This window comes from Crinia signifera, chromosome 1 (genome assembly GCF_055691185.1).
Source record: "Crinia signifera chromosome 1, ASM5569118v1, whole genome shotgun sequence".
Lineage (NCBI taxonomy): Eukaryota > Metazoa > Chordata > Amphibia > Anura > Myobatrachidae > Crinia > Crinia signifera.
The window spans coordinates 348882258-348903511 of NC_139217.1; the positions used below are offsets into that span (position 1 = coordinate 348882258).

The window sequence follows — 21254 nt, forward strand, 5'->3', positions numbered from 1 at the left end:
TTGTCCTGCAATCAGGTCTGAATTATGCCCAATAAGCTGCTATTGGATAATTATACTCAGAGATAAATGATCCTACAGCTTTTAACTTACTGTATATATTTGCCATTATACTGAGTAACTACTGATGCAGAGAACACTTCTATTTCAATGATATGTTGATCAATGTATCTTCTTTTCATTCCAAATAATGAAATTGTTCCAACCTATATATATAGTGTGCTCAGTTTGTGCTACAGCTGTGTTTTCTCCGTTAGCCATTGTGCTGGAGGGGTTGCACTCCTCTAGCCAGGCAGCTGTGACTGCACACCTGTAACACCGCTCACAAACACTAACTAGCGCCAGGACTGAAGCTGTAGGTGTATACTTTCTGGGAAAAATGACTGCGGTCTTTAACAATACATAATACCATTGAAAGTCCAAACTGAAAATGAATGAAATCAATTAAATCTATGATAAATTGAGATCACATAATTATGAACTTTTGTTTTATTCAAAAATGCTTTTTCGTTACAGCCTGTAATTGCATAATCCCCCGATTAGTATCAGTTTGCAATTGCTACTGTGAGTGGAGATTAACCAAGGACATAACCATGCTTGGGTACAACAAATACAAGCTAGTGGCTATGTTGCCTCAGGAAGGCAGCGGAAATGTGATGAATGCAATATTATATGATGTCTTAACCAGTGTATCCGAAATGTACTGTGTTTGTGAGGCTGCGCCTGTATTGTGTGCAATGTATAACTTGACCGGCTGTCCTCAGATAAACATGTACAATTTTATTAGTAGCTGTCAAGCTAGTACCAGACGCGCAGTCGCATATTATTGGCAGTGCATTAAAACTATATTTATTTTTTTCGACAAATCATTTGCACTCTAGAACCACACAAACCTGATTGGGCAGCCAATAATTTACCTTCAACAGTTTACTGCATAGTACCTTCGCTTGGTTAATGCTAAGGATGTTAATTCCAAAATGAATCCTTAAGCATTAAATTGTACTTTTTTTGTATATCTCAATTTGAATAAAAAATAACAACATGTATTTTATGTAGGAACATTTGTTCATGCATACAATATGTATGTAGGCCAATAGTCCTACATACATAGGGCAATAGTCCACCATGTACCTGTACCAGCCTTTCCCTGGTACAATGTCAAAAAGGGGTGTCATGGCTGCTGAGACCAACGGGGGTTGAGCACCCAGAGCATCCTGCAGGGTGTTATAACATCACATGCCCCCTATGAGCCAAATGCTTGCACTATAGAGGTGAGCCACTACTGCCACTACGTAGGTCCTAATTGGCAGTAATGCTTGCACATCCCTACATACAGCCCTATATGGTGTGATATCACTAACTTATACTATTAGTAACAATTCAGTGCTGGAACAAGGGTACACAGGTACTGCCATTGCCTAGGATGTAAGGTCAAAGTTCGCAGTGTGCCAAGGGAACCCAGCTGCACAGAAAAGGACAGGGCATTCTATTTGCTGTGTGACATCATGACTTCAAGTTCTCGGAGCCGTTCTTCATGCCTGTTTCATCCCACTTCTCACAGAATGACATTATCCCAGTCAAATGCAGCTCTATACTTACTAGAACACAAATGGGTAGTCTACAGCCTGCCACAACTTCAGCAGTAGACTCCGTAACAGCCTGAGCTGCTGGAAGAATGTCAAGCTCATTTTGTACAGGCTGCTCTATCCTTGAAGGCTATAGAACTGGGGACTTGCAGATAAAGACCGATAATAGAAATGAGATCAGACTCTAGCCGAACTCTCCATGCTGAAAGAGCACTATTACATTTGCTATCCTATTCTACAAAGTGCCGTGTTCTTGATCCTACAAATATATATATATTTTTCTTTCTGTGGAAAATTAAATTAGAAAATTCTCAGCTCTGCAGATATCTATGGGAGCGCTCAACACCATTATAAATTGTATTATACCGGCAAGAATATGTTCTCACTGGTAGAATGTAAGAAAAGCGCAGCTGTCACTTGTGACCATTCCACTTTACAGGCAATCTGAAGAGAGGGCCAGCAATCAGTTAGCAATAGCACCCACAACTATCCATTATGGTTACATTGGCCCCTTCCTCTTCAAGAACAATATGGAAAACATTTTGTGAAGATGGTAGCAAATTAAATTAAAGGTCTACATAGAAAATGCTGCATACCTATGGTACATCTCATTGGTTTTCTCATATGTAGGATTGATTGGGTCTTCATAGCCCACCTCTGCTGCCCGACTTCTTTCCTGTTGCATGTATGCCCCTCTTACTAGCTTAGCACCAAAATGCCAGCCCTCTCGTCGCGATAACTCTACATCAGCAGTCACATTGTCATAGGCTTCCTATGTAGAGAGGAAAGAACACAGACTTTTCATTTTGTAACCATCTGAAAACAGCAAACAAGGCAGTTGTGTGTGTTAATTTGGATTAAAGCAAAATAACTAGATGAAAGAAATAGGACAGTAAACACAAAGAAGCCTAGTGTGCATTTAAAATAAAAAAAACTACTTCACATATAGACAAAGAATATGATTAGAATTAATATCATATGACAGATTGCAAGCATCTTACAGGCAGCAGATAATGTGGTACAGTCTCCAGCCGATACTGCTGGGCCTCAATTAGCGCCATTCTGTATAGTATGGAGAATATATTTCTGACAAGTGTATTCATTGCATAGTGATATCACACAGTGTTTTCAAGTCAGAAACGATTACATTTTGTTACATATTGCAAAAGCAAGGTGAATTTGGTATATTTTAGCTCAAGTAACTGAATAAATATAGTGGTAGCTGGTAGGCAGATACAGATTTGTCCTATACATCTTTGCTGAAGATGCGTCAAACAGCCCTTTCTGGCACACCATGGGCCAGATGTTTCAAGCTTCAAAGAGTGATAAACAGCCAGCCAATCAGCACCTACTTGTCATTTTTCAAACCCAGCCAGCCTGTAACATGACAGGTAGGAGCTGATTGGCTGGCTGTTTATCACTCCCCATTTTATCACTTTTTAATGCTTGATACATCTGGCCCCATGTCCCATGAGTCTCTGCTAGTATAGAATCTTTTATGCTGCAGTGCGATGCTACTAGGACGCATAAGGCGACACTGCTGATTAATTTGCATCATATCTGGATGCTATGGAGTCTCCAAATCTGCATATGAAGTGCTACAATGCAGCAGCCATGACTTTTTCCATTCGTCGTTCAGTTCATATACAGACTCACACACAGATATGCAAGTGTCACATACTGTATCAAAATAAGCAGCACTTTTGCATGCAGTCAAAATCTAGTCATTGCCTGTGTTTTCTAACCAGAGAATACGCCAGCACAGATTGCTCAGTACACATCACGTGTGCATTGCTGTTGTGCAGTGATGAGTGGTTGATGCCTAAGCACGTCGCTCAGCACAGGGTCCCCCCATAGCCCTGTGTGTCCAGAGCAGGGTGATAGAGGTTCACACTTGTGTTTTTGTGATTTTTAGAGATAAACTTCCAGAGGAAATGATTAGGGTAGGCTGCGGAAGGGGATAGTTAGGGATATGCACTAGGGGATGAGTTAGGGTTATGATAAAAAAACAAAGAATAATAATAATAATAATAATAATAAAAAAGAAAACACTACCAAAAAAACTACTGCCTGTTGACCATCTGCTCTTGACATATTGATTGTCAAAGTACAGTCTACATACAGATACAGTCTATCTTTAATTTTATACCCAAATATAGTCATGGGGACAAAAAGAACAGAAAGAGCTCCAAAATGTAAAAGCTCTAAAAGAAATTGGATTATATGGTCTCCACATTTTGTGCTACAATAATGTCTATTTTTATAGCAGAACGGTAGCTTAATGCATTTTTCCATTCGTTGTCTCCATTTATTTTCCTCCTTCCTCCCTCCTCTTCTCTTTCTGGTTCTCCATGTTCCCTTCTCCCTTTCCCTGTCTCTCTCAATCAGCAGAAGCTGCTTGTGCATCCCATTTGTTCCTTTTTGCAAATAAGACGCTATTCAATGGAAACAAAAGATGCTTGGCACTACAGAGTAACATGGATCTCTTGCGTTATGCATAACACGACCTGTATCGCATGGAGGATAGATGTATGCGGACACATCTGTAAATGTCAGGTCTTACGTGCACATCATTTTCATCCTGTCTAGGAGATAGACATTGCACAGCATGCAGCCATCAGGAATGAAGACATCTACTAGTACAACATATACATTGATAGGAGTTGTGCTACCCTTCTATATAATATTGCTGTGAAATGAGGTCTTTGGACTCTTGAATATTTTAATTTTCTCCCTTCTTCTTCTCATCATCCTTTATTTAAAAAGGCGCCACAAGGGTTCCGCAGCGCCCAGTTACAGAGTACACATAATTGATGCTCTTGATATCACATTTATTATTTGTTTATGTCAGAAAAGTAATAACATACAGTATACATTCTAAATCATCAGTACATTGCTATTTTATAACCACTGCTATAAAAACAGACTAATACTAACAGATAGCATTACAGGTGTGGGAAAGAGGTTTGCCATCTATTATACAACTAGACTTTCACTAGATAGAAAAAAAATGAAAAACACAAACCAATTTAGTATTAGGCACAACGCAAACACAGTATTGTCATCAGTCATCTAAATATATTCCATTATTTGCATCAAAACAATCTGTGTATGCCAGCTTGTACATCCAAGGTGCATTGCACACTGTACATTGCCTTGTGCCGAGCAGTATTCATCATTGCTGCACAACCTCTCACCTTTAAGTAGCACTGGTATGTGTTGAAGATAATGGGATTGCCCTTGTTAAATTTACGCTGCATTTCCAATGTCAGGCGGCTGATTGCAGGTTGGAAATAGGTCTGTTCTGCATCGATCATTAAACGAACACCTTTTTCCAAGGCTTTCTAGACAAAACAAAAACAAATGAAGAATAAAGGCACCGTCATAGCATGGAGAATATGCAACCCTTGTAACCCAGGAATGTATATAGGCCGTGATGGATTCAAACATGTATATAGGCAACCCCCTATGACCAAGTATGATTACACATACTCCTACCAGCATGGCCTGTATAAAAGATAGACAAAGTTGCTTATTATTATTATTATTATTAACAACACGTTTCTTATGTGTGGAATTCTACATTGGGATTTACAATTGGAAACTGTGATGGAACAAAACATGGTAATAACAGACATAGATGTAGGAGGGCCCTGCTCACCAGTTTACAATCTACAGTGAAACAGACATTGATACACAAGGATTAGTGCCATCTATAGCAAAATAATCCTGCCAGATTGAAAAAGTACTTGGTGGGCTGTATGGTATGGTCACCAAGCAATGTTGGCCTGTGTTTAGGTGGATATAGAAGCAAAGAAAGAAAAAAATATGTGAAGATGTGTGTACTGTACAGTAAGGATGTAATTGGATAAGAAAGTTTATGAAGGTTAGTGTAGTTTGGGTAACTTTGTGTACAAGTAATTTATATTGAATACGGTAGAAGATAACCAATGGATGGACTGAAGATGATGAATATTAAGTGATGAAGATTAAATCTCGCAGCTGCATTTAAAATGGATTGTAGTGGTGAGAGTCTGATTTTGGTAAGACCAGTAAGAAGACTACTGCTATAAATCAATGCAGGTGGTTATAATATATATATATATATATATATATATATATATATATATATATATATATATATATATACACATACATACATATATATATACACATATATACATACATACATATATATACATACACACATATATATATATGTGTGTAAATACATACAAATAAGCATACAAATTGTATGTGAATGTTCAACTATTCTCTGTAAAGCGCTGCTGAATATTTGTGCGCTATATAAGAAACAGTTAATAAATAAATAAATAAATAAATAATTAAAGCTCACATTTTAGCATGGCACAGGGGGAGATTCTCTAAACTAAAAATGCTGTAAAAACCCCGTTATCGGGGGTTTTACCTAATTTTGGGATGCTCTAAGCATCCCCCGCCGGGTTACCGTGGCGAGGGGCATTGCCAGAAAAATCTGGCGATGCCCCATAGAAGCCTATGGGCTTCTAACGCGACCCACCGCCGCCTCGCACCGACCCCCCTCACCTGTGTCCGGGCAGCACAGAGCTGTGCTGCCCGGACCTGTGACCTCCTCCTTCCTGCACTTTACATCCTCTTCCGGGTGCAGAGAGGAGAAGAGCCAGTCCCCCCTGCAGCAGCAGCAGGCAGCAGCCTGCTAAGAGAGAGAGGGGGCACCGGGACCCGCCGCTCATCGCCGGGTCAATGCAAAAGACAGCTCTTAACGCAAGAGCTGTCTTTTGTGATAATTATAGCATATGTTAGATTATATGCGATAATTATGTTTGCGGTAGCCGGCGGTAAGGGGGCGCAGATAATAGAACACCCCCTCCCCCCCCAACACAGTCGGTAAAAGAGTTGACTCCGCAAACAAATGGCTAATCCAAGGCTCCTCTTCAAGTAACAAAAAAGAAGTCTGCTACAATGTCACCCCACTCTTACTGTTGTTAAGAGCTGAAGTCAAAGCAGCAATTTTGTTGTAATTAGACAATTAATATCTCTCTCCTTTGTGAAGGTGACAATAAACTACATCATGCTAATCAATTTGTTTTTAAGATGCTATAAATGACTCTTTGGGCTGCTAATAACTTATGTTGCAAACAACTGGCTGATATATTTTTTATTCCATTAAAGTTCAAAAAGAAAGCATTTGTTTATGAAGAATTACATTTTAGAAGTCATACATTTATTTAAATGAGTGCTTATTAAGGGATTTCAAAGACTTCCTGATCTAGCTGACATTTCTAAGGGCTGTTCCTACCCTTTTAGATGTGTGAAATATAGTGGCATTGATTTACTGCACCACCTGAGCCATGTTTACAGCTCATCTTAGGAATGCTGGATCTAAATATTAATGAGGCTCTGAGAGTCATTCTGTGCCGGCTCTTGACCAGCGAGGTTTCTTCACATCTAGTGGTTTGTGAATGCAAAGAGGAATACCACAAAACAGATTTATACACAGTCAAATGCACCACACGTTGATGTACTTTCAAAACCATATGGATTGGGGCTTATTACTTTCACTTTGTTTATGTTCTTTATAAAAAAAAAAAACAGTTGAAATAACTAAGTATTTATAACAGTTTAGTTACAAATCCTGAAGTGTTAAAAGTGTACTTAATTCTTAATACATTCATCTCATTATAACCTTTGCTACCAACTATCAAGTGTGCTGTCACTACACTGTTGTTCAAATAAATAACAAATGCACAATGGTAGCTGGGACATGCGCTGCAATGACTAACACACAACAGACCTTGTGTTGGAGAAAAGGAGAACCTATCGTGCTACTAGGAAGGGGGGATGGGAAACAAAGGACGGGGTTCAAGTGACTGAACAGGAGGATCAGCAGTCAAGAGAAGACAGGCAGTGGCATCACAACAGGGGTGCAGGCCAAAACTGGGTGTCAACCGCTTAGTATTGACGCCAACTTGCCGATTCCTCTTCAGTGACAGAAGCTGGTTGCTGCACTGTGACATTACTTGCAGTACCAGGCTCTTAGTGTGAAGGAGCCGGCACTGCACACACACACACACACACACACACACACACACACAGGTATCTGGATACAACCTACAGAGTGAAGAAACTGTGGGGCAGATGTATTAAGCTTGGCGAAGAGATAAACTAGAGATAAAGTGGAAGGTGATAACACACCAGCCAATCAGGTGTGTTTGAAATATGACAGTTTGGGAGTTGATTGGCTGGTGCCTTATCTCCTTCCACTTTATCTCCAGATTATCTCTTCACCAGGCTTAATACATCTGCCCCTGTGTTTGGACTGTGAGGCCACAGCCCCTGGCCTGCAAAACAGGGTCCCTTTATCCAGTGTATGCCTTTGGCACATTGACATTGCATAGACCACACTGGGTGTCACCACTATTAGCGACCCCCTGAGTGCAGGGCAGGGAAAAGGCAAATTATAATGTATGCTGTATGTGATATTCCCATTGAACTCTGCCACCCTGAAGGAATGTCTAGCAGCGGCACTGCCTTCCCATAGGAAATGCTCCCAGCAAATCACTGCCAGTTCTTCTGTAACCGCAGAGAGCGTGCTTCTCAGGGGAAGCCGCTCCCCGGCTACATAGTTAGCCCTATATAGCTTATTTGGGCTGCAGCTGATGCAGTGTATAGACCCTAACCTGTTTAGTTGTGTTAAAGTTAAGCCCCTCCCCTTAGTCCCCACTCTTTATCATCAAACCAAAGCCCCACCTCCCGATGAGGTCAGCCATTGGGCACCGGGAGAGCACTGCATATTTTGGAGTCAATACTAAGGTAGTTATGGGCCCCTCTGAATTATATCTTTAAACTTTATGGTGCCCACAGCAGACGCATCCTCTGCTACTTTGGTAGTTAGGCCTTTGTTCATTTGCGAATCCCTTTGCATTCCTTTCTGCTAGATTACAATCCAGTAAAACTACATGTCGCTTACACTAAAAAGATCAACTAATGCCACTACCTATCATAATTACTAAACTTCACTTATTTAAAACCTTTTTTTATCTTACAATGTGACATACATTTTCCGCCCCATATATATGTGTATCCCTCTTCCTGAAGCGGAAATATAGGGTCACATTCATATGGACCTCCTTGGTTTGACCTGAAGATATCCATTATGAAACTGGATCCGATAGAGCAGTGGTTCCCAACCTGGGGTACTAGTACCCCTGGGGGTACTCTGCAGACCAGTTGGGGGTACTTGAAAATAATATTGGTCTTTTGATGGCTGAAGAAGACCCATTGCAATGGGGACAAACCATGTTGTGTCATATGCCTGACCAGCAATCCACTGGGAGCTTCCCATGCTGCCGTCAGACATCAGCAGTCATCTGCCCAGCACTGACAAAGGTGGAGGAAGCAGCGGCATTAATCCTACTGGTGTTAGCGGGAATCCTGGAGATAATACACAACCAGTGTCTAGACACAGAAGGGCATGATTCCTTGCTGTATACCACTCCTCCTTAATATAAGGACATGCATACGGATCCGCATACCGCTAAGTACTGTCCATATTTCAAAATTAGAGGAGGGGGTACTTATCAATGAAAGCCTACTCAAGGGGTACGGGAGAGAAAAAAGGTTGGGAACCACTGCCATAGAGGAAGAACTCGGGAAGAACTTGCATCAGTACTGTATGATGTAAGGACAACCCCTAATGATGTAATTTCAGTTGCCTGACGTCCTAATATTTGTGTGGCAATTATACAGCTGGAATTTTAAATTGATATATTTGGTCGACTAAATTGACTAAAGTAATGGATCACAGATTGTGGATAATAAAGGGGGTGATTCAATACCGCTTGCTAATCAGCAGTCGTTCGCTGATTGGCAAGCGGCTTAATGCTGCTTGCTTAAAACGCCCCCATCCAATGCACATCCCCTCGGTAACATGCAAGGGGATGTGCGCGAACACATACCCTCGCATGCAGCTGAAGGGGAGAGAAATCAACATTTGTTTGGCTAGTCCACACTCTACATGGAATTCCTCAACTGCTCTTGTGCAAGATTAGTTCCTGATATCACAAAGAGGACAAATGAAATTACCTGCTTCATAGGCAAAATCAGGGGGGTTATCTGTTACCTGGAAACAACCTCAAGGTCAGTGGATTAAACCATGACCACAGTAGCTAGAATACATACTGTAATAAGATTTTACCAGAGCCGTGGCCAAACCATGCAGTATAAAGGATGTAAATGAGTGGCTATACATGCCTTGAAACATCACCTTTTCCTACCAATTCTGCTGCGTGTGTGGAAAAGAGAACGCCATTTAATTTACTAAACATACAGATGGAGCCGGGCTTCCTCTTGCTGGCGAATCGCCGGAATGTCACCGCTGGCGATCCGCCAGCAGCCCGGCTCTCATCTGTCTGAGACATGCGTGCGTCTCACGTGCACGCGCGTCTCAGTTTCCGGGCGACGGGAACCCTGTCTGTCTCCGCTTCAGGGAGACGGGCAGAGATAAGGGGGGAGCGGGGAGGTCGTGGGGACCCCGGGTGACCGCCGACAAGCCGATGGGGACCTAGGGAAGCCGTCGGAAGGGGACGTGTGCGCATCTCATGCATGCTCGTCCCCTTTCGCAGATACAGATAGCAGGTGGCGGGGGATGGCGGCTGGCATCACCACCGCTATCCCCTGCAAAGAAGAGACCCGCTCCATCTGTACCCTAAAATTAAGTATGTGCAGGGGCAAACGCAGGATTTTCAGAAGGGGGTTTCCAGAGGGACGGAGCAATGCACGGAGATGGACACTTAGGTGACCCAGTATATGCCGGGTCAGTTAAAGCTTTATAGATAGACCAAATGTATATAAATAAATAAAAAAAGTTATATATATATATATATATATGCACACACACATACATACACATACACACACATATACACACACACACACACACAGGGGCGTCAACAGCAGTGTAGACCCCTGGGCATCGCAATGTATTGGGGCCCCTACCGATCCTCCAGCGGTAGGGGTGGGGGAAGCTTTGATGTCCCGCGGGTGGTAGGGGGTACAGATGGTGGGAGATGGGGTGGGAGAAGGGGGCATTGGGCTGAATGAAGGGGCCCTGATACATAACTTCCAGGGGGGTAGAGGATGTTTAATATGCAGAGGAGGGGTGTATAATGGAGTGGGCTTATTATTCATAATTTTCTGGTGGGAGGACAGCTTGCTTGACTGCAGATATCTCCAGTTCCCGGAAATAGATTTCTTAGATTTTAATGGAATTAAAAACTAGAGAATCCCACCTACCAAATGGTATTGGGGACTAGGGGATCAGAGTTCAGGAGGCAGAGCAATCTGCCAAGTCATATTTTATATATTCTTTTACCAATGTTATTTGTGCTGAACCAATATTATTTATGTTTTGTTTAGTATTTTGCAGTCTTACAAAATATTATTTTGAGAAAAAAAAAAATCGATTCCATACTGTATGACCATAGGTATATTCTCCTCCCTATAGGCCTTCCTACATTGACAAGACACCAAAATAAATGAGTGCGCCACATAGTTACTGCTACGACTTGCCAGCTAGTGTCTGATTGTAAACAAGCCTCTTCTCTGTCTATGCTGTCTATTTTCTTCCAATATTGTACATTTATCGCATGGAGATTGTATAATTAGCATTATTATTTATGCTTCTAAATCATTTAAGAAATGTGGAGCCCTTGGTTAGCTTCTCAACACACCTCCTCCACTTTTGGCACTGTAATAGCCAACACAATACACATTAACTAATTTACGGTTCTATCACAGAGACCCAACCCAGGGGGTCATCTTTCCTCTTCTTCTCTTTTACTTCCACGCCCTATCTCACTGTTATATGTGCTGACATTTCTCTTATTACTAATAGTGTTATTCTTTAAAAGTTGATCTCGTGTTAGCTGGTTTCTATACAGACTTGTTGCTTATCTTGTACTTGTTTATTGTGATCTACTTAAAAGTAAGATTAAAAAAGGTCCATTAAGAAATATGTCCCATTCAAGGTCCGACATAAGAGAAAGCTTGTGCAGATTATTCTGATCTATGTGTTTGCCATGTTTGTAAATGATCTTCCCAGAACAATAAGCAACAACGTCAGGGAAAAATGTCCTTTTGTATCACGTTTGAATAATAGAAAGGCGTCCTTCACCCCCTTTATGCTAGCAGTAGGGCAAGCTATTTTGTAATCATATGCACGTCTATCTGTGCCACTCAATCACGTGAACAACCATTATTCAACAAACTGTGTGTTCTCTATCAATCCATTTTAACACTAGTCAAGCACTTACCCTATTATCATTATGATCGTATCAAGACCTGACAGGTCGCACCTGCTCTGAATAGAGACTTGTTTCATGTACTTACTTGCATTGATGTTTAATTCTCTAGAACACTGTTTTATCATTGCCATTTACTTCCACTGTGATGGGTTATATATTGTATCTGGACATGTACTGCAGGAAATATACAGCTTGTCAGGTAAATCAGATAGGAATAATGTTCCTGACCTTTGCAAGAACATCCATTCTCTGTAACATCCTCTTCATCTGCCGGTCCTCCTCCTCTGTGAATCTGGACAGAAGGGGTTCTAACTGGCCACTCTGAAAATGTGAAACAATTAGCCTCATTGAAGGTTAAAGTGATACATAAAAATGAGCACTTTTACATAAGTATTCAGTGATAAACATTCAGATTTTTCTTTTCTATTTTTTTTATTATTTGAAATATTTTTGTATTGCCTGCAGAACCCTCTAAACATAAGTATGTCAGTGGTGAAATGGTTTGTCAGTTCGATTTATTCATCCACTGCAAATATATTCAGGTGTGCATAAAATTCTGCCTAATTTATGCAAATACATCCCTACTGACTCGGTACAAATCAACACAAAAATGAGTTTATTCTCCCTTACAACTTAACTCCTTTGCTTTACTGCATACAAAAAGGACAGCGGTTTATTTATAGTTAATTCCTTGTTGATAGGCGAAGGTTAGCACTTTTTGGAAGTTCTACAATAAAAGAAATAAATTAATGAATAAATAAAAACAAAAAACTGCAATAGGAAAGATTTCTGTGAAATAATGAATACACGATGTGCATTAAAAGTGTCAAATGGAACATTAAAATGCTATCAATTTATACTTCTATTAAGAGAAGAATAATAGAAGCAATATGCTATTAAATCCCCCAGACATGCTATAAAATGAGGAAATCCTCCTGTAACTAGCTGGAAGGAACATTTATTCAATCAGCCTGCTCCGGCAAAGATGTAAAACCCATAGATTAATATAAGGTCGGTGTCACTATTCATGATGGAATCATCATCATCAAGGTCACGATATCATGAAGAGGAATTGCAAGTATAAAGGGTCATGACAAATAGAACACAGATGTTGTCCTGCCTTCTATTAGTCTTAAGTGTTCTGTCATGAAACCTCCTGCAGGTCTGCAAACGGCCAGATGGTGGCAGAGTTTCATTACATATTACAGAGCCTCTCAAAAGTTGTTTGATTGTCTAGTATGCTGATAATAAGCCAAAGCCTAGAATTTCACGCGTCGTGCAGGTAGAAAATCCCACAAGATTTTTCCCCTCGTATCTTGCTGTAAAACATTTTATTAGAAATATGCACAAAAAAATGGATACTGCTCTAAGGCCGCAGGGTAGCAGGAGCACATGGAGAGGAGAAAAAACACTCAAGAAATGATGGTGCTATACAAGATGAACATAGTATATTGTGACAAGGAATCACATAGACTGGATTGAAACGAAGTCAGGTTCTTTATTTGTAGCAGGTAGACAGCATACCAGGATAACAGCTTGGCAATTCTTAGGTTACACCTGCGGTGTATGAGGGCAATCCCCGGAACCCCTGACAGTCATGCTGGGGGATTGGGGATATTAAACATATGTAGAAAATGCATATTCCCCCAATCCTGCTAAATATCCCTGATCCCCGGATGGATTGCCGAATATGGCTGCCTGCCAATGGACACATCTGTCCAGTATATAGCAGTGCTGGAGGATTGGGTCCGCCTTTTAAGCGGTGCACCAATTAAATGGGAGCAACACATCAATCATGCTGTAGCTATAGGAGGTCTATTCGCAATCGCCATCAGTTTTACATACAGTCTGAATGAGGCCCATAGTTCTGTACATTTTGAGAAGCAAGATTATTAAAGAGAAAAAGTGATTATGGAGTGAAGGCTGCACAGCTTTTGTTTTTTTGCAGAGACCTTATTCTTATACCAGCTCACAGGTGGTGAAGATCAGGTATTTTAATAAACATGAAATAACAGTTGCGCATGACTTAGCAGGGGAAGCATAGCAGGCAAACTGTCACGTAGTTGAATTTTAATTTGATTTGTGAATCTGCAGGGTGAGGGGGCAGGTTAGGTGGATGATGAAAGACGCAGTATTAGACATTGGAATAAACACAATATAAAAGCCTGGGATTTAGAGAACATTTGTTTGAAACCTTTGTTCAAATAATTCTGAATGCAGCTGCTAGAGTCATCTCGCTACAAGGCAGTTTTTGCCATAGCCCGCAAAATGATGTTATAAAAAGGGAGGAGTCCCACCTTGCGAGAAAAATGAGCAGCTCTGCAGTCGCTGGGCGTGATCAGTCCTGGTATAAAAAAAAATTGATTATGGATTGACTGTTACTCCATTTTTAAAGACCAGTGTCTGTTTAACCAGGGAGGCCCCTTGCAGGCGACAGCCGAAGTATACATTTGTGGCCTAATTTATTCCATGCTTGTTAGCGATCATGCATCCTGATGTACCGTGGGGGGTAAAGTTCTTAAGGGGACTACTAGGTCGCTGTGCCAATGTAACTTACTGATAGAACTATTACTTTATGTACATTGTGCTACAGCGCCAGCTGTGCAGCATAAAGCCAAAGTCTCCTTCCCATGCCACAAGCATTAGACCCTACAGTACATGCCAGTTGTATAACTTTTGTTACATGCACATGGGCATTATAAATGGCGAGTCTCTGAGAGCCCATACATGTTTGGTTAGAAGCATTACAAGGGAAGGAAGCTACATTTATCTTAGCCTAGGGCACCTGGAACCTATAATAAGGCCCTGTTGGAGACCCAATATTATTCCACTGGTGAGATATATCCGTGTTTTTTAGTCATTGCCAGTGGCTTGGTTATGATGTGGGTATAAAATTAAAACAGGGGTTAGGGAACTTTTTTAACCTTTTACCCCGGAATATATTCAGATACGCTGACGTTGCCTCCTAAGCATCTGTAAAGTCAACTAGAGCACAAGTTGCCCAAAATACATATTTAGCAATTTAGAGGTTTCTAAGAAACCTTTACAATGTGTATAACCCTAATGGGGGTCAATCAGTAAGGATCTCAAAAGCAAAATCTTTCTCGGTACTTATGTAATATCTGGGCTCCCGTTTTTCTTATGAGACCGTGTCCCCTCACGGGGCTCACTGTGCTCGCCACGCTTCGGGCACGGTGGCTCGCTGCGCTCGCCACACTATATAAAATCAACTCCATGCGTAGTTGGATAGTAGGGGTATAAAAAAAAATGGGGTGCATTTAGCATGGGAGCCCAGATAATACATAAGTACCGCTTTCTCTAATGGGTAAAACCATGTGCTCTGCAGGTGGGGCAGATGCAACATGTGCATAGAGCATTAGATTTGGGTAAGTTATTTTGTTTCTGTGCAGGATAAATACTGGCTGCTTTATTTTAACACTGCAATTTATATTTCAGTTTAAACACACCCCACCCAAATCTAAATCTTTCCGCCCAGGTTACATCTGTCCCACCTGCAGTGCACATGGTTTTGTTAATTAGAGAAAGATTTTGCATCTGAGATCCTTATTGAATAACCCCTTATGTCAGATGTAAGCATCTTGAATATATATAACACCATGGGGTGGTCAATCCATTAATCAGATAGGGAGTAACCTAGCAATCTCTTATTGAATATAAACACTATATGGATTTGTTCTGTTTATTTACTTTGCATACTTTCACATTTGTAGTAATTTGGGGAATTGGAAAACAAACAGGTGTGGACCGTCATACTATTTCACAGATATACCTCAAAATGATGTGTCTGCCTACGGGCGGAATTCAATCCGGGATTCCGACTGTCAGAATGTCCCAACATTTGGAATCCTGGGCCGTGTTCGCTCAGATACTGGACAGGTGGAATCCGATGTTCCGTTTAAAAGTGGGCATGTCAGCGATTGTCGAAAAACGACAATCCGAGTCCATTTCTGACAAAACAGATCAAACTTGTTTCAAAGTCAGATCTGTTTTGTCGTAATCCGCCTTCAATGCGGTCAGAAACGGCAGCATTGAATAGGCGACTCTCACTATTTCCCATTTTGGAAATAGCGGCCAAGATCGACTACCCCTTCATATATATCCTTATGTGTGTTCCCTTCTCCTACAGTAACCACTTCCAACAGCCAATATATCCTGTGCAGCTTTATTAGTATGCAATGCCCTCCATAGTTCTATTAACCTGTCCCCTAACCTGGAGAATGAACAAATGTTTATTTTATTTTTTATACTTTTTTCTTCTAGTCTGTATATAATTCTTTACACAAAAGCCACACCTATTTTCTCACAATTCATTGCCATCTTGTATCTACTGTGCAATCTCCAAAAACAGGTATGGCTGATTGGATTTACAGTGTCTATGTCAATAGGTCTAGGCCATAGACGGAAAGGTTGACATTAGTCTTTCAGGTGTCTATGTTGATACCGGAGCATGTTGACCCCCAATAAGTGTATTGCTTCACTCACCAAGCTTACTGGCTGCACCCATCCCTGCTTCAAGCAGGATTCCCAATCCATTTATTTCAAGTACTGTATTGCTGCTGTTTTTGAAGCAATATCATTCCACTTTGCAACATGGCTGTATTGGATGGCACTTTAGACATAAAAGATTTGAATAATAAAAATACCTGCAGATTTGGAACCAAGAGAAGCTTGGAGAGCTTGGTTCTGCTGTCAATCAAACTGTTCCAGTCCAGCAAATCCACAGTACTGAAAACAAAAAAGACATCTCAGTCAGCTTACATAGTACAGCAGCATGCTTCAAAAAGTATGTAGAACTTATTCTTGCTGAAATTTCAATAATTCATATCAAGGAAACTGAGCAGCCAGAGGAGTCTAACAGCAGAAGGGAGAGGGGAGGTTCTATCAATGGACAATGATTAGACATTTTAAGTAGAATGTGATATATTAATGTAGTGCATTTAATTTGTATTTTACTTGCAGTCCAGGGCAAATCCTTTTTCTGCCAATGCCGGGGGGGGGGGGGGGGGACCGAAGAAATCCGAAATGTTTATATATATGGTATACTTAGGACTTGTAAGCTCGGTTCCTATTATTTTCACACGTAGTATTTCATTTTTTAACTCCCACTGTACTGAAACTATTTTAACTGCAAATAAACATCCACAACTGCAGTTATTACCATTATGTTTTTTGGATTTTTAGAATACGTCCTAAGGCATTTTCTGTTTCCAATCCAATATTTGCATCATGAAGCTGCTGATGTTGCTCTGATTGTTGCTCCGGGTCCTCAGTCAGGTGGGTATTTGCATACCACAGGTAGGTGCGCAGCATAGTCTGGCTCTGAGACGCCATTATTCCTACAGCCACCATGCTCTTGGGAACTTTTAAAGGCATCACAATCAATTTCTAAACAACAGAATGTTGTTTACAAGCTCAAATCAAATTTCTTATTATTCTATTTGGGAATTTTCAGTTCGATTTGCAAATCAAATGCTAGTGAAGGGATACTATATCGGACTGCAAAAAATCATCAATGGTTTGGCCTAATTTTGATTAATATTTGATTTCCCAAATAGATTTTGGCTGTAGTAAATTTCCATAATACAATTAGAATTAAAATGGCAAATCGTACAGATTCCAAAATTAAGCTTTAATGCATTTACCCCCAGATACAAGATCAGGTCACTGCTGATCTTATGGGAAGCAGTGACCTATCCACTAGTTATTGTGTGTACTGTAAATATACCAAATACTGACTGGTTGTTCTATTCTTACCATTTGGGAGAGACACTGTGCAGAGATATAAAGCTGCTCTGATCTTAGTCAAGCACTCTTCAATAATATGACTACATTGATTTGTGGAGCTGCAAAGTCTTGATAAAAGATTTTCTGTACAAATTACATCCAGTCACTCAGCCAGGAGGTCTATTATGCTTGGAGCAGACAAACAGAAAAGGAAACTGCTGTACTCACACAATATTTTATCAGTGTTTTTTTTTTCTTTGGTCGAGAACCTAATTTCTTAGAAAGGAACATATCATAATGTAACAAAGCAGGTTATAGAAGGTAGTCTTGTAGTGAAAGCACACTCACAAATTCCAAACTCTTTTACTGTTCATTTAGCACTTTTTGATGACCACAAAAACTTCAGCAGAGCATGATGTTCACAGCCCTGTCACCATCTAACAGAGACCTAGTGCGGTATTCAATTAAGTCCGATTTTTTGCCTGCAGTTTATTTAGTTTTTTTGAAGGAGAATGGGGGTTAGCCCTATTCAATTGGAGGGCTGATATTGCCTAAGCGAAAAATTTGTAATTGGTGAAAAATTGGCGAATTAAGCCTCTGATGCGAGATTGGGTATCACAGTGTACAATGACTGTATATCAAGAGTTACTAACCAAATATCATCAGAAATTAATACAGATCCTTAATCATGTTAAGGAGTTCGGAGGTATCATAGCAAATGGATTTCTGCACAAAAGGCTGTAAGATTTCATCAATATTAAAATAAAAGATTTTATCGATATGGCTGAAGTTGGGTGCCACCCTTTTTGCAAACCTATTGATCAATTGCAAGCGAATAGTCAGCATCCAGTTACACTTTAAAAGAGAGCCTGTCCATTTCACAATTTGGAAAGCCCATGTAGAGATAACACTTACAAAGCTGAAATCCTGGTTTGCCAATAGAGGGTACTCAAAGATTTTTGAAACTTGTTTGAAAAAAGCAAGACATTGCTACAAGTATCTTAATAATAAACCAGCGCAAAACTTGACAACACATCAGCGCTAACGAATTGTATTTCTACAAAACAATGACTCTTGATTGCCAAGGACCCTGCAGTAAAAAATTTTGGTACAAGACCTACATGAATGCTTATCAGAGAGGACCGATCCTCTAATAGATATTGATGAGACCTGAGATTAAACCTGTGACTGGAGGTCAACAGAGGTTCACAACAAGAAAAATGGGCTGCTTCTGATGTAATGGGTGTAACACCTGCCACTTGATCACTGGCACCACGCTGCCTCAACCCAATAAATTACGTCCCACTAAACACAGGTTAACCTGTATGAGTTTATATGTAATTTATCTCCTACTATCTCCTTATGGACTATGCTATGTAGGAATGACCAAACATTCCTTAAGGGACAGGATGACAAATCATCTTTGCTCTATTAGGTTGGCCTATCAAATTGGTGGATCTGATAAACCCGTTGCTAAACATTAATCAAGAAAAATGACATTATGGGCGGTATTCAATGTTCTCCGATAGTTGTTTTTTTTTCGCAGTTTCTTATTATTTCGCTCTTTTTCTATGTTCGATACTTTTCACCTATTCAAAGTTGGAATTATGGAATGTCGATACGTTTTCGGTAGTTTTTTAATGTTTGTTTGTTTCGCTTAGTTTTCAGTGACAAATTCGCATTGTTCAAGTGATATCTTTAATTTATCGCCTTAGAAAGAGCTTGTTAATTTAACACCTATTCGATGTTTACTTTATGCAGCCTTCTGTACATTTCACGGTGTAATTATCGCCACCGCTTATCGATTTTTTTTACATGCGCAATGAAAGTAAAATAACTATTTTGTAAATAATAACATAACTGAAATAATGCTTTTTTTCTCCAAATGTTATATAAATCATTTTTAAAGCTGTAACACTTGTAAATAAATATATATTTAATTTATTCTGTAATATATTTCTACATTAACTTTTACCCATGATGCTCGGGTGCATCATGTGATCTTTTTTACCCTACGACGCACGTGTCCACAATGACTAAAATCTGCACGTGCATGCCAATATATACCTTTTATCGAAGGCGGGAAAGCGAAATAGCAACTCCCACCGTTCGCCTCATAGGTGTTTTATCGCAATTACGCGTTACGCGTCACACAAATTTTGAATAGCGAGAAAAAGGTATTAAGCGATACATTAACGCAATGCGAAACAACGATAACATTTCATTATCGCCATGCGAAGCAGTGACGGTGCACATTGAATACCGCCTTATAGCTCATGTTCCAAAACCAGTGCGAGGTGGCAACCAAGTTCTAGTTCTTTGGAGACTTAAATCTAGATAGATATTTAAATTAGACACTATTGAAACAAGAGAATGAAAAGAAAAACATTGTTTTCTAGAATTCATATGATTTCTGGTCTCTAATTGTCTAAATCGGATATACAAAAATTTGCCGATGAGAGATATGATTCTTTTTCTGATTAATAATCCTCCCCAAATTTTTTTTTTAGAATAATGAAAAAAGAAAACAAAAAGAAAAATACTATTTTAAAAAAAAATGGTATCTATTGTAGGTTTATAATATGTAAAATATCCATGTTAAGTATTATTATAGAGATTTATTATATACAGTACTAGTAAGCCCGCTGGAAGTGAATGCTTTGAAAACTAGTAGCTGTAGTTTTACTTGCTGCCAGCAGACAGCAGTGTAAGCACGCTCAAAGCAAATGCTTCCAAAGCTATTTGATGTAGTTTCACTTGCTGCAAACAGATGGCAGTGTTTCGGATACACACAGACACTAGACATATATATATATATATATATATATATCACGATCCAGATAATAAGACGTATATTTTTACCTCTACAGTGTGTCTCCAGACGTCACCTGATGCTGCAGCAATCCCTGCCTGTCATGTCTGCCTGTCAGCTCCAGTCTCCTGTGGCTTCCATGCTGCCACAAATTTAATAGGCCTCAACCATTGGAGCAGCCATGCCCATTCCAGTCACCTGTTTGTTCACAGCCAATTCTGAGCATCCTTCTGTCCTGCTAATTGCTCAACCAAATCACTGAACACTGGCTGCTACATGTATAAGTATACTGGCTTGAGACCACGGAAAGGGCCAGTTCAATGAGGTCCACAGCCTTGCTGTTTGCTGGGGTATGGATCATTAGGTCACCAGCATTATGGTCAACAAGCATTAGGTTGACATGCATTTAGGTCGACATGAGTTAAGGTAGACATGTAGGAAGGCCGACACGACTTTAGGTCGACAGGGTCATTAGGTCGACATGGGTAATGTCGACATTGAAAAAGTCAACTTTTTTTTTTTATCCGGAATGTCAAACACACTACAGAGTCAACATAAACACTAAAACATAGCACCGCGTGTGCTTGCCATGCTTCGGCACAGTGCCTTGCTACACTCTGCACACTATTTTATTCCCCCACCATGCCCTAGTGGATGGTAAGGCGTGAAATACTGCCTGTCGGCACATGTCGTGTCAACATGGACACCGAAACGTACCACTGTGTCTACTTGCCATGCTTTGGTTACGGTGCCTCGCTACGCTCGACACTATTCTACCACCACGCCCTAGTGGATGGTAGGGCATGAAAA

General features: G+C 40.3%; 1 protein-coding gene across 1 annotated transcript in view; it reads right to left on the reverse strand.

Moving 5' to 3' along the window:
- PRODH (proline dehydrogenase 1) overlaps positions 1-21254 on the reverse strand; it is a 134922-nt gene that overhangs the window by 15461 nt on the left and 98207 nt on the right. Inside the window, exons 8-11 of the mRNA XM_083146973.1 lie at positions 16552-16633; positions 12116-12208; positions 4781-4927; positions 2180-2355 (exon numbers count right to left, since the gene is read on the reverse strand). Coding sequence (XP_083003099.1) covers positions 2180-2355; positions 4781-4927; positions 12116-12208; positions 16552-16633 — 498 coding nt within the window. The remainder of the gene's footprint in view (positions 1-2179; positions 2356-4780; positions 4928-12115; positions 12209-16551; positions 16634-21254) is intronic.